At 37.7% G+C, this 11,707-nt stretch overlaps 2 protein-coding genes across 2 annotated transcripts in view; one reads left to right on the top strand and one right to left on the bottom strand.

Annotated features, from left to right (window-relative positions):
- Positions 1–2,496: 2,496 nt before the first annotated feature.
- Positions 2,497–9,210, bottom strand: LOC115592817 (serine/threonine-protein phosphatase 6 catalytic subunit-like). Its single transcript, XM_030435978.1, has 7 exons — positions 9,020–9,210; positions 7,301–7,396; positions 6,779–6,844; positions 6,351–6,492; positions 6,169–6,248; positions 4,047–4,256; positions 2,497–3,946 (listed from the first exon to the last, which is right to left on the bottom strand). Exons 1-7 carry the CDS (start codon positions 9,092–9,094, stop codon positions 3,698–3,700), a joined length of 918 nt encoding a protein of 305 aa, XP_030291838.1. The 5' UTR covers positions 9,095–9,210; the 3' UTR covers positions 2,497–3,697.
- Positions 8,725–11,707, top strand: part of LOC115592816 (stromelysin-3-like) — a 30,295-nt gene continuing 27,312 nt past the window's right edge. Inside the window, exons 1-2 of the mRNA XM_030435977.1 lie at positions 8,725–8,839; positions 9,687–9,799. Of these exons, the coding sequence (XP_030291837.1) occupies positions 8,821–8,839; positions 9,687–9,799 (132 nt within the window). The 5' untranslated portion in view covers positions 8,725–8,820. The remainder of the gene's footprint in view (positions 8,840–9,686; positions 9,800–11,707) is intronic.

The raw sequence follows: 11,707 nt of genomic DNA, 5'->3' as shown, positions 1-11,707 counted from the left end.
AAAATAATTCATAAGCTTCAAAGTTTGTACGATCATTTAGTATCATCACCAAGGATTAACCTGCCAACCTAAGTTTGTGGTGAGCTATTGTTTTATCTTAGTAGTTCATCTGATTTTAACTCAAACCCTACCCAGCAATATTAATAAGGTAAAGTCAATACGTCAGAAATTGCTAAATAGAAGACAAAAAAGTACAGTACAACCAGTAAGAACCATTGGGTTCACCACGGCCAGGGTCACACACTGGGCCAAGTTTCAGACAATAGGATGTTAAATATCAGTGAAATTAAAAAAATATTGTGTTTTAAGTGTAAATGTAAAAACCAGTAACAACAGAATAGGACAATACAATAACAATAACAATAGATGTAAGTTAAGCACAAGAGTATTGACAATGAAATTGAAAGTAAAACTGGCAGTGATATTGAAGGTAGTAAAATAAAAAGTAAAAGTAATACTGCATCTGATAATAAATGTTATATTGTATATGATAGTAATAATAATGAAAAGTAGTATTACACATGTTGAAAGAAGTGACAAGGCCTCCTGTGGTGTTCTGTGGTGCTCCTTGGTGGTCTCGGTCCCTGGAGTGAGAGTCAGTAATCTGATAAACTGCCTCCAGGGATGTCACTCAGTGGTTAACTTGCACTTTTGCTAATGTAGATTCCCAGTTTTGAAAAAGAAAAAAGAATGTGTGGAATAAAAAGGTGATCCATTTGTCATCATTTGTTTTTAACCAAATTATAAGTCCAGCAGTGTTACAGGGGTGCAACATGGCAGCAAAAAACATTACCTGCAGTCCAAAAAGCTGCAAACAAGGTCAACTATGATTCTAATATGAAGTTTTGATTCATGGACGTTTGATATTTGCTTTTCTCAAGCCAAGACAATTTTGGCGAAAGCACCCACAAGCAATAGAGAACCAAAGTGACACCCCTTCTGGTTTGCACCAATGGATGATATTTTGGAAGAAAAAAAAATGTACAGAAGACAATAGGGAGAGACAAACATTTTTTGGATCCCATTGAAGTCATGAATCATACATATGATGTTTGTGAATTTAAAAAGAGTTTTTCCTAGTAAATAAAGTTGTAGTTTCTTGTAACTAAAGATAAGTTGCATCTAGTTTTGTTACAGCACTCAGTGAACTACATCATCTTGCTCAACACACGTCACCAACACCAACATGGCCACCAACTGTGCACAGCAAAAGTATTTACAAAGGTGAAAATCACAATAAATCTGCTCATATTGACAACTGCAGTTATTTGAAAGGAGAGCTGGTCAGTTCTGTGAGCTGCTCATATACAGGAGCAGCTCTACAATGTTTAAGTTATGGTTTTTGTTGAGCATTCAATGAGACAGCATCCCCAACTTGGCTGTGTAGTCTTTATAATGACATATTTTCACAGTCTGATATTTCATTTGTTTGATGACAAACTGAGACTTTATTGACATGAAAAATGATCTTTTAATTTGACAAACATCATAGATGTGATACATGACACGATTCAAATAGGATAACAAAAATAATTTGTCTCTCCATTCTATACCAAACAGCTACAAGTTTTTCAGGTATAAGGTCTCGTGAGGCAAACCGGCAGGGGCGTGAATTCAGCTTGCTATTGTCATTGGAAGGAATCTGCTTTGCATTCATTAACTTGTTATATTTTAAATCTACAGCAATGCTAGACCAATGGACTGATTTACCAAATCTGGTACCTGCATTACCCATGATGCAACTAGCCACTGAGTGACATCACTGGAGACAATTTATGAGATTACATGCAGCTTCCTCTGGAGCCACAAGGCTTAATACTACTTTAACAGATATGTAGTGGTACTCCCTGACACCTATAAATACACTTTAATGTGTGCACTTGGTTGAATTACCCTTTAAGTGCTTAATAAGATTATGAGCAATGCAAGGAAATTACTGTATGTGTGACTATTAGACAATATGTGACCGTCAGTAAACCAAATTATGGAGATTATCTATCAGTCCAGTGTTTTCTATCTGATTCAGAAAGAAGAAGAATTACCTCTGAAAAAGAGTAGAAGTATCAACTACCTCAAAATTGTGCAGTACTTGAATAAACATCAATTTCCACCACTGGATTGAACTGGTGTCAGGTGGGATTGAGAACACACACTAGAAATATTTTTACATATTTGATATTGGATACATGGACACATTCGATTGTTTAGACTACACCGTGCAGATGCTTTTAACCCACTGGGTTAAAATGGGAACAGTAAAGCCTGTTCCCTCATGATGGTCATCAGCTTATCACATTTTTCCCTTTTCTGTCACCTGAAGCATTCTTGCACATCAGCTTGTTCTCATTTGGTCCAGTTAAAAATCACGAACCATGCAAGTTGGGTCCTGTTCATGTAGCCACATCAGTGTTCTCTTTGTCTTTGCTGACATTTGGTCAATGTTATGACTACATTATAACAGTAGGTTTTTGGCAGAGTGACCACTCTTCAAAAGACTTTAATGAATCATGTTTTATTGAAATTACAAAACAGGGGAACGTCAAATAAAACCATTCTCTGCTACAAAAACAACTATGGAGCTGAGCTTGGACTGGAACATTGAGATTTAAATTTAAATGATATTGCTTATAAAAGCCACTGTTGCAGCAACAATTCTTCACACTACCAAAGTAGTCACATACACATAGTGATGAGGAAATGCAAAACTAATTGCCATTTTAAGACAGACACTTGTGGATATTTGCCATAAGAATACATACCGTCTGTAGAACAGGACACTTTAAAAACAATAAATTAATAAGAAAGTCTAAAAATTAGGCTTAAAATGGAAAACCCCCCAATTAAGGCAGAGGATGGACTCAGCAGCTGTTTATACAGTGGGTCTGAGGTGTTAAAACAGAAGCAGTAACAGTTTGTTTCTTAATTCCAGAAATTAGAAAAGTAGTCTTAAAAAAGGCAACTAATGAGATCAAACTACTCGAAGACATATACAGATGGGTGAGAAGGTAAAGGAAAAATCAACAAGTGTCAAAGAAATTCCCCTCATTTGGCATTTTGATGAAGGTGGTGGCGAGCACATCGACTGAAAATCTCCCATAGGTGTTCCATTCAATTGAGATGTCATGAATGAATGAATATGGTTCATATCATTTTCATTCATCAGGATAGAAATGTTTCACCACAGCATAAAGGTGATCACTCATAAACAACTTTGTGTTGATTTGCAGTGACCGTTCCCTCTGAGGGGACGAGTGGACCCAAACCTGATGAGCAAAATGCCCCAACAGCATGACCGCATCACCATTTGTTACATTTCTCATCTCATTTATTCAAGTTTTCCCTTTAATTTGTCACCCGTCTGTAAATCACTTTATTTGAATGTGTATTATTTGCATCTTATTTGCTTTGGTGGGATATATAGCATCAAAATTAAGCCATTTTACATTTTCTTATCAATAAAATATGAGGACATTTCCAAGTATCAGTTTCTCATTGGGGCTAGAAGAGGATGTTTCTTTCCTAACAAAGTGAGTGCGGTGCAAACAGACTAGCTTTGGAAGAAACCTTTTGCTTCTCAACATACTGTCGACCTGAAGGGATGCAACTCCCATGAATATCTTAAAATAGGTTGCATATAAATACGTTTGAGAGTTGAGATCTCCAGAGGGCGGGGAGGAGACAGAACTGGCTCTTGTCTTTATAGGAAGTAAGGGGTGGTTGTTCGGGGAGGTATGACACGCTCGGAGTCAGGGACGGCGCGGAACAGCTTGGGCTCTCGTCTGTTGACGTCTTTGAAGACCATGATGGATGCGATGTTTCCACAGCGGTAGCAGTAGTTGGGCGCCGACCACACGGTCACCAGTTTCTCATCAAACATGAACTTGTAGCCTTCATGAACTAGCTGATGTGCACGGCAGATGAGCTTCAGGTTGTTGATGTGAACAAACTATAAACAAAATGCGAGCATTACTTTCATAAAACTGATGCTACTGGTCAAAAGGACGTTTTTTCCACTGATTTATTTAAATATTGGCAACACATCCTACCTCATTAGTAACCTTGGAGCCAAACAGCCAGCCTGCACCTCGTGGACTAATAGCCCAGGTGTCCACATCCTCTGGATCAGACCACACAAGATCACAGAAGGCCCCCTTGTGTGGAATCTCTTGGTTGCGTTCGATGGTGCGGATCTGGTCCAAAGTCTTGATGTCAGGTGAAAGACCACCATGGACACACAGGACCTGCTCATCTATCAACTGGGATTAGAGATTAAAAGATGTCAAAATCAGGCAGTTTGGGATAAGAAAGATGTGTTTGATATGGTATGTAAAGTAAAAAGTAAAAAATAACCAAAAAGAATCTCATGAATGAAGAAACCTACACACCAAATATAAGGGTTAAGGTTAATCATCTAAGCTAATATACCAAAATGGAGATTTGCAAACCTCACTTTATTCTGCCTCTAACCCAGACAGCTTAGACAGTTAAATCAAACTTTTGGGGTGGCAGCATACAGTTGTAGCCAAAACTCATTTTACTTTACCAAGTACTAAGGGTGTAACTGTGCAAGTATTTGTCATTGGTCCAGTGAATGTAATCATACAAAGAAGTAGTCTGACTGTCACACTATGGCGAAAGCTTATGTCAATGGGCACAATTATAATTCCACACTCCAACCCAGTTAGTGGTGGTAATGCACCTGAAAGTTGTTTTCCAACCACATAGTATTGGTGGATTGGACAAGGTGGGAACACATCAAAAATGCTAACGCATAAAAGACTGCATCACCCAGATGTGTCAATCACCAAATAAACAAGCAAAAACACTAAACAAAAACCAAGACAGCCATCCAAACATTTGAACCCAATGTTTAAAAGCAGCCTCTAGATGTGAAAGCAAACAGAAGCAAAGACATTACCAAAGCAATGTAATGACATTTATTTACATTTCACATCAGTTTTACATGAAAATATGACCCATGTGATAGTTTACCAAACCAACAAACAAAGATCAACACTTTTGCTCAGAAGTGGAACTGAGGTACATTATATTTAGGTGTTTAAGCAATATGGGTTGTTGTAGTAGAAGTGCGTTATAATGGAATGCCATAGAAAATGATTCCATATAATTGACCCTGCTTTGCTGAGATTGTCAATCACTTGTAATTTCTTATGTTGTTTTATTAATTTGTTTTTGTGTTAATAAATCATTGGTTATTTTTCATGGGAGGTCATATGTCAAAGAACTCTGTTTTGTAAAAAAAAATAAAAAAATGAAGTGTTAAAAAGAGCAAACACTGTTTGATGTTGCACTATGAAGCAATGTAAAGCCGTATTTAGTTTCTCTACTATCCACCTGTGAAACAACCTTCCTGAGAACCTGATATCTGCTAAACCTGTTTAGAGCTCAGTTAAAGCTCATTTAAATCAGGGCTCACAACATTACTGTTTATCATGGCTTACTAACATCTTAGATACATAACATCTTTTTACCCAATTGCTTGCTTTTATTTTTACTTGTCTAAATACTTTTTAAAATGTCCAATGTCGCATTATTCAGACATTTCTATACACCTTTTAAAGCACTTTAAAATGCCTTGTGTCTGTACAGTGCTGTATATAAAAAAAACTTGTTTTGCCAGGGTGCCCCAATATCTCAGTTGGTGTGCATCCCACAAACAGAGGCTTTGTCCTGGGAAGCAGTGGCCCATGCAGGGTTGCTACATGTCAACTTTCCTTGCTCTTCATCTGTCCTACGAAATACAACCACGTGAAAAGGCCTAAAAATAAAATAAATAAACTTGCTTTGTCTACAGGCTGTACCAACTATCATAAGTAGTATTATACTTGGTGAAAACGGTAACTTGCACTACTGTCAGTTGAAAATAACTGAAAAGAAATCTAGCCTACAGCATTTCGGATTTTCTTACTTCTCTTCCCATTTTATCAAACCATGATCCCCCCATACTGAGGTACATAGCAAATTGTGACTTCTGTGTACAATGACACCCATGCCAAGTCCACTAAATACTATTCCTGAAGTTTGTTTGTTGCTGTGTGAGCATGAGTGAATTCATGTATATGTGTCAGAATTGTCAGGAACAAGCACTATGTTCTACAGGCAAAAAGCATAATGCAACCAATGTTAAAGAACCTTAAATGAACTTACAGCTGCCACAGTCAGCATGTCAAAGACTTTTGTGCAATACCGCCAGGCATTTGCATTTCCATATTTTGTTTGGCACTCATCTAAAAAGAAGCAGAGCATAAATGGAAACGTGGTTTGATTGGCTGGTGAAAAAAAAAAACATCTGCATGTATCAACAGTAACAGTGAGGCACATGTACATACCATAAAAGCCGTACACTTGTGTTATTTGTCTGCTTTCATGGTTTCCACGTAGAAGTGTGATACGATCTGGCCACTTTGCTTTTAAAGCAAGCAGGTGTGTAAATGTCTCCAAGCTATAATATCCTCTGTCTACAAAGTCTCCCTAAAAGGTGGAAAAAGAAGACACCATCAGAGACACCAACACATTGAACTGCCTCCATATGTGCATTCAAAAAACAGTTCAGTTTTTTCCTGGATAAAGTGCATCAAGGGATGCACAATAACCAATTACCTGCTTCTCATAGCATGATAGTGATAAGATAACTGATAATTTCACTTATTCAAAAAAATAATTTTCTAACCACAACCTGTCCTTTATACTTCAAAAAGCTTTTCTTACTTTTAGGTGTGCATTTTTTATTCTATTGCAACATAGAAAACTTACTTACCATGAAAATGTAATTTGTGTCTGGAACTTGACCTCCAGTTCTGAAGAGCTCGCAAAGATCATAAAACTAGACAGAAACATGAAGGTTTGTTAGTTTGTTTTAAAAGGGAATAGACTAAGGCTGTTTGAAAATACCACAATTTCAGCAATAAAAATCAAACAAACTCCAACTATGACAAATTGTACACAGACTGATATAAATGTGGACACTTGTTTTATAGCATAATACGTTTATAAGAATTGTCAATCTAGTAATGAAATTCATGGTTACATATTTGGATGCTAAATGGAGAACTGGTGTCACTTATCAATATATCTGTCGTTACTTAGGCTGTGAAATTCACAGGTATGTCGATTTATCTTTTTTCCTGCTACTACATTCCCAAATACAAAGATTTTTTTTTTTTTTACATTTTAAGAAACAAGAAAATGGAAGTGACTGTATATCAGTAATCTCAGTGTCCAGGCTGGATCTCAATATTTTCTAAAGGACAAACGAGAACAAGAAACCAGTTGTACTTACCTGACCATGAATATCTCCACAAACAGTAACTGGAGTTGAGACCGGCTGAACATTTGATTCTTCCAGGAGTAAATCACAAACATAATCACATAGTCTCTGAAAAATAAACATGATTTCAGTAAGAGGTCCCCTTTTACGATACATCATCATAACAGCAAAACACTGCAAGCTAACATCACACATAACCAAGGTTATTTTACTCAATGATGAGAAAAGAGATGAGTTGAGCTTTTCGTAGGCTTTCTATGTTTTTGTATTAAACCTTCTTTTTTTTTTGTATTAGTATTAGCCAAAAAAAGTCAGCCAATCTGAAGTCAAAGAGCTAAAATATGTGCTGGCTTATACAATTCTTTATGGATCTAAGTAACCTCCAAACCAGCATCCCCACAGTGACTGTGCCAGTCTCACGGTGGCTGTGGGGCTAACTAGGGTAAAAAACAAGGATTACCGCTGACAATACAATTGGAGCCCCATAGATACTCAATCTTAAGGGTCGATGTGATACTGACATTAGTAAGTGAAAAATCCTGATATCCTGGTATATCGGTCGATACACAATTTTTTTTTTTTTTACAGCAATCCCTAAAATATGGTTATCAATCAATATGTTACTGAGTCAGGATATTTTAGTTTAACAATAACATCTAATGTCTAACATTTCAGTACACTGATAGAGTCAACTTACGTGGAATGTAAAAGGTATACATTATTGCACGCATTTTTCTCCATTATCATTTTAAAAAAATGGTTTCATGTCTGCACATATTGGGCAACATATACACTTTTACAGATATATCTGTTGATAATAGGCTGAGAATATATAGGTCGGGCTCCCGGTACAATCGATCGGAAAGTGGTTTACAGTAAACTTTACATTACCCCGATTTAAAGTCGTAAAAATATAAGTTCGATCGGAAATTGATAACCACCGATCAATAATTGGCTTGGGTTTTGAGAAACACTGATTGATATTTTCTAACATTTTAAGGTCGAAACAAATAATCGAATAAAAAAAGCAAATAATCGACAATGTCAATAATTGTTAGCCCCATTTTACTGCACAATTATCAACTAAAGGTCAGAAACTGTCAGTGCAGTTACTACTGGTTTCGACTGCTGTGTGACAGCAGTATTTACAAGATCAAAACATAATTGCTGATGACTAGACGAGATGTTAGCTGACATGTTTGAGGAAGACGACCAACAGTTTAGCGATAGCTCTGAGGCTCTTTAAAGCAGATACAGGTTTCTAAATTAACCGTTTTGCTTTCTTGTAGCACATGTACATAGTACTTGCCTTATGCCTGAGCGCCACACATTTGAGACTGAGTAGCTATAGCGGCTAACGATACACACACTGATCTAGTCTGCCGATTAAACTTGCTGGCGGTAGGTTGCTGTTTGCGCTGCCGTGGTTGCCATGTCCGCATCATTCGTAACATTGAACTCTTATAGTAGCAGTCAGGGCTATCGCTTCCTCTTTGACGCTCCTATACACACGAAGCTGTTCAACCGCCTTTATGGACACCGGTGAAGCTGGTAAAATGCGCATACAAAGAATAACAGTATTTTCTATCACCAAGGAATAATTAATGCTAGCAGTTTAGTTAACGGTACTAGCCACGCTTGTTGAACAAACTTCGTACAGTTACCGCGTTTGCTTCCACTGATATGACCAAACCTTAGCCTAACTATACTATTTCAGCTTCTCGAACTCACCTTTAGATCATTTTCCGGCAGGTATTTGCAGTGTCTTGCTATTTCAACGTACTTGTCGAGGTCTAAAGGCGCCATTATCAAAATGCTAACGCCAGAAGATTGCTAAAGTAGTTAGCCGGCTAGCAAGTTCCTTTCCTTGTTCCTCTTCGCCGCTCCTTCGTCTTCAAGTTCCATCACGGCCGTCGACTCAACTTATCACATCCTGTACCAGCCTTCAAAATAAAAATGTGTAAGGACGAAACAGCCTCGTCCTAATGAAAAACACGTTCACTTAAATGAGCGAAGCGATACACCGAGTATTCCCTAACTTTTACCAACTTCCTCAATTTGTACATTGTTTTAAAAAAACAAATTGGCTTTTTAAGATCCTTTACACTGAAGGTCAGAGTAGAGTGGCAGTACCTCCGGCCGACTTCACGCTCTCTTTACCGGCGTTTGTCGTGCAGGGCAAATGTAACAGCACCCCCTGCTGCTATATACGCAAGTGTCTCTTGCACAATAATATGTTATCATAAACATGGTCTTAGAAGTGTATTTGTTTGTTATTGTATTTACTCCGGTTCTTTTGGTCATTTTAATCACATTTTTAATCAAGTTGTGTCACAGTTATGCTGTGAACGAACGGTTCCTGAAATTCAAACATGTGCCATTTCACATTTTCCTGTAGCCCTGACAGCAGAGGGCAAACCTGACCAAGTGACAGAGAGCACAGGACAGGAAACAGCTGACTTTGGAGGACCCACTTCAGAATCCTCCACTGACAGAAAAAGCACTTTCTTGGTAATGTTGCAAACTTAAGAGCAGAGTTGTGGATTTCATGGACATCCAGGCATTACTGGAGTCCGAATTCCTTATTTGTTCCAAGTAGTATTTACAGCAGTGGATAAAGTATTACAAATTCCTTTAATGTAACACAATCCAATACAAACCCTGCACAACGTAAAGCTTAGGCTAATATTGACTTGAGTCAATCAATTTTATCCAACACCAATCACAAACCCTGGATATCATTAATTTAACTGTGACCAGATTTTATTGTCTTGATAATCTATTGAACACACTGTACAGGTGTACATGTTATGCCCGGAATGTAGTGTAATGTTTTAGAATTATTAGTTTTTTCCCCCCCATGTACATTGTCCTATTTTTAATAATTAGGAGAAACAGGTGATTTTACAAGGTACTTCAAAGAACTTTAAGTTTTTGTTGATTCTGGTGGCCTTGTGGACAAAAGTAGAAGGTCTTTATGGCCTTATGGTGAAACAACGCAAACCTTGTTGTCATGCTGTAGCACCGGACTAGAGAGCTGCTTCTCTCCTCAGGCTGTGAGACTCCTCTTTTCATCATCACCATAACATTTCTTTTTTGAAGATTCATCCTACCCGAATAAGTCAGACTCCAAGACATTAAAGGATAAGTACACCCAAAAATGAAAATGTAGTCACTATCTACTCACCCTCAAGCCAATGGAAAATTGTTGTAGTTTCGTGATCCGCAAAACATTTCTGGAGCCTCACAGCAAAACGGTGTTGCTGCATTCTTCTGAACAACTGTAGCTGGGGACTTGTAAAACAATAAAAGAACTGACATACAGTGCATAAGATGGCTCCATACTGCTCGTTTGGCATTATCCAATTCTTCAGAAGCCCTGGGATCCCAAACTGATTTAAAAAAAACATTTAAAAAAAAATATATATATATTTATATATTTTTTACATTTGTATCACATGTGCCCAGCTCAGGCTTTTAGCAGAATGCTGCAACACTGTTTTTCTGTGAAGCTCCAGAAATGTTTGTTTGGACTACAAAACATCACATGACTTTCCATCTGCACGAGGGCGAGTAGATAATGCCTGAATTTTCAACTTATCTTTTAAGAATACCAACAATAATTACACCGAAATAACTGGTCTTTTCACTGATTGACTTGTTTGCTTATGTAGGTCGTATACAGTATACATTGAGACTGATTCATAACCAGTTAGAAGTTCCTTCTTGTACGTTTAAGTACAGGGTCATAAGCCAACAGTAATTGTAATCACTTTTATGTGGTATTCTATATATACATGTGATCCCTGTAAAGTTGTCCTAGTTCACAAATAAATGTTAAGCATAAATCCTGTGTAAATTTGTGTTAAGGTCAGATGTAGCTGCTGCCAACTGAACCATCATCAAGCTCCAACACAACCCAGTTATTACTCAGCATTCTCACTCAGTCGGAGGAGTTTTCCAAGCTCAGATACAGCTGTCTGAGTGTCAAGTAGTGTGTGATGAATTGTTTCTGTGACCAAACATGAATCTGCATCAACCAGCCAGACATTCCCACTTCCGTTGTTCTGAAGTTGTCTCCCACAAAGAGTTTGCATTGTGTTGCCTTCCAGACAGTGGAGCAGCTGGTCAGGTTTTCCAGCCCCTGCGTACATGAGGAGCAACTTGTTCTACATATTAGAAGAGAAGACAACAATAGTTCCACACAGGAGCTGCGGTCAAATGTACAGCAGAATCACAGAGCTGATGTTTGTTGCAGGGAAAAAAAAAAATCTCTCTCTGGTTGAGGAGCACATAAAGTTTGACCAAACAACTGGGTCATTTGTAGAATTCTTGTTCTTGTTTGAAATAGTTGAGATGGAGAGAGCCGAAGCTGTGCACCTGTGTTTACAAAGCATCCACAAGTTACAGCAGATGTTT

This window comes from Sparus aurata, chromosome 12 (assembly GCF_900880675.1).
Source record: "Sparus aurata chromosome 12, fSpaAur1.1, whole genome shotgun sequence".
In the NCBI taxonomy this organism is placed as follows: Eukaryota; Metazoa; Chordata; class Actinopteri; order Spariformes; family Sparidae; genus Sparus; species Sparus aurata.
Note: the sequence above shows the minus strand (reverse complement) of the source record. Positions and strands in the feature narration are given on the sequence as shown.

Bases quoted from the DNA above. Each gene is read 5' to 3' on its own strand.
- LOC115592817 (XM_030435978.1), bottom strand. From the start codon at position 9,094: ATGGCGCCTTTAGACCTCGACAAGTACGTTGAAATAGCAAGACACTGC. The intron at 6,845-7,300 runs GTAAGTACAACT...GTTTCTGTCTAG, and splicing joins GTGGAGATATTCATGGTCAG to TTTTATGATCTTTGCGAGCT. The intron at 4,257-6,168 runs GTAAGTTCATTT...CTCTAATCCCAG, and splicing joins ACATGCTGACTGTGGCAGCT to TTGATAGATGAGCAGGTCCT.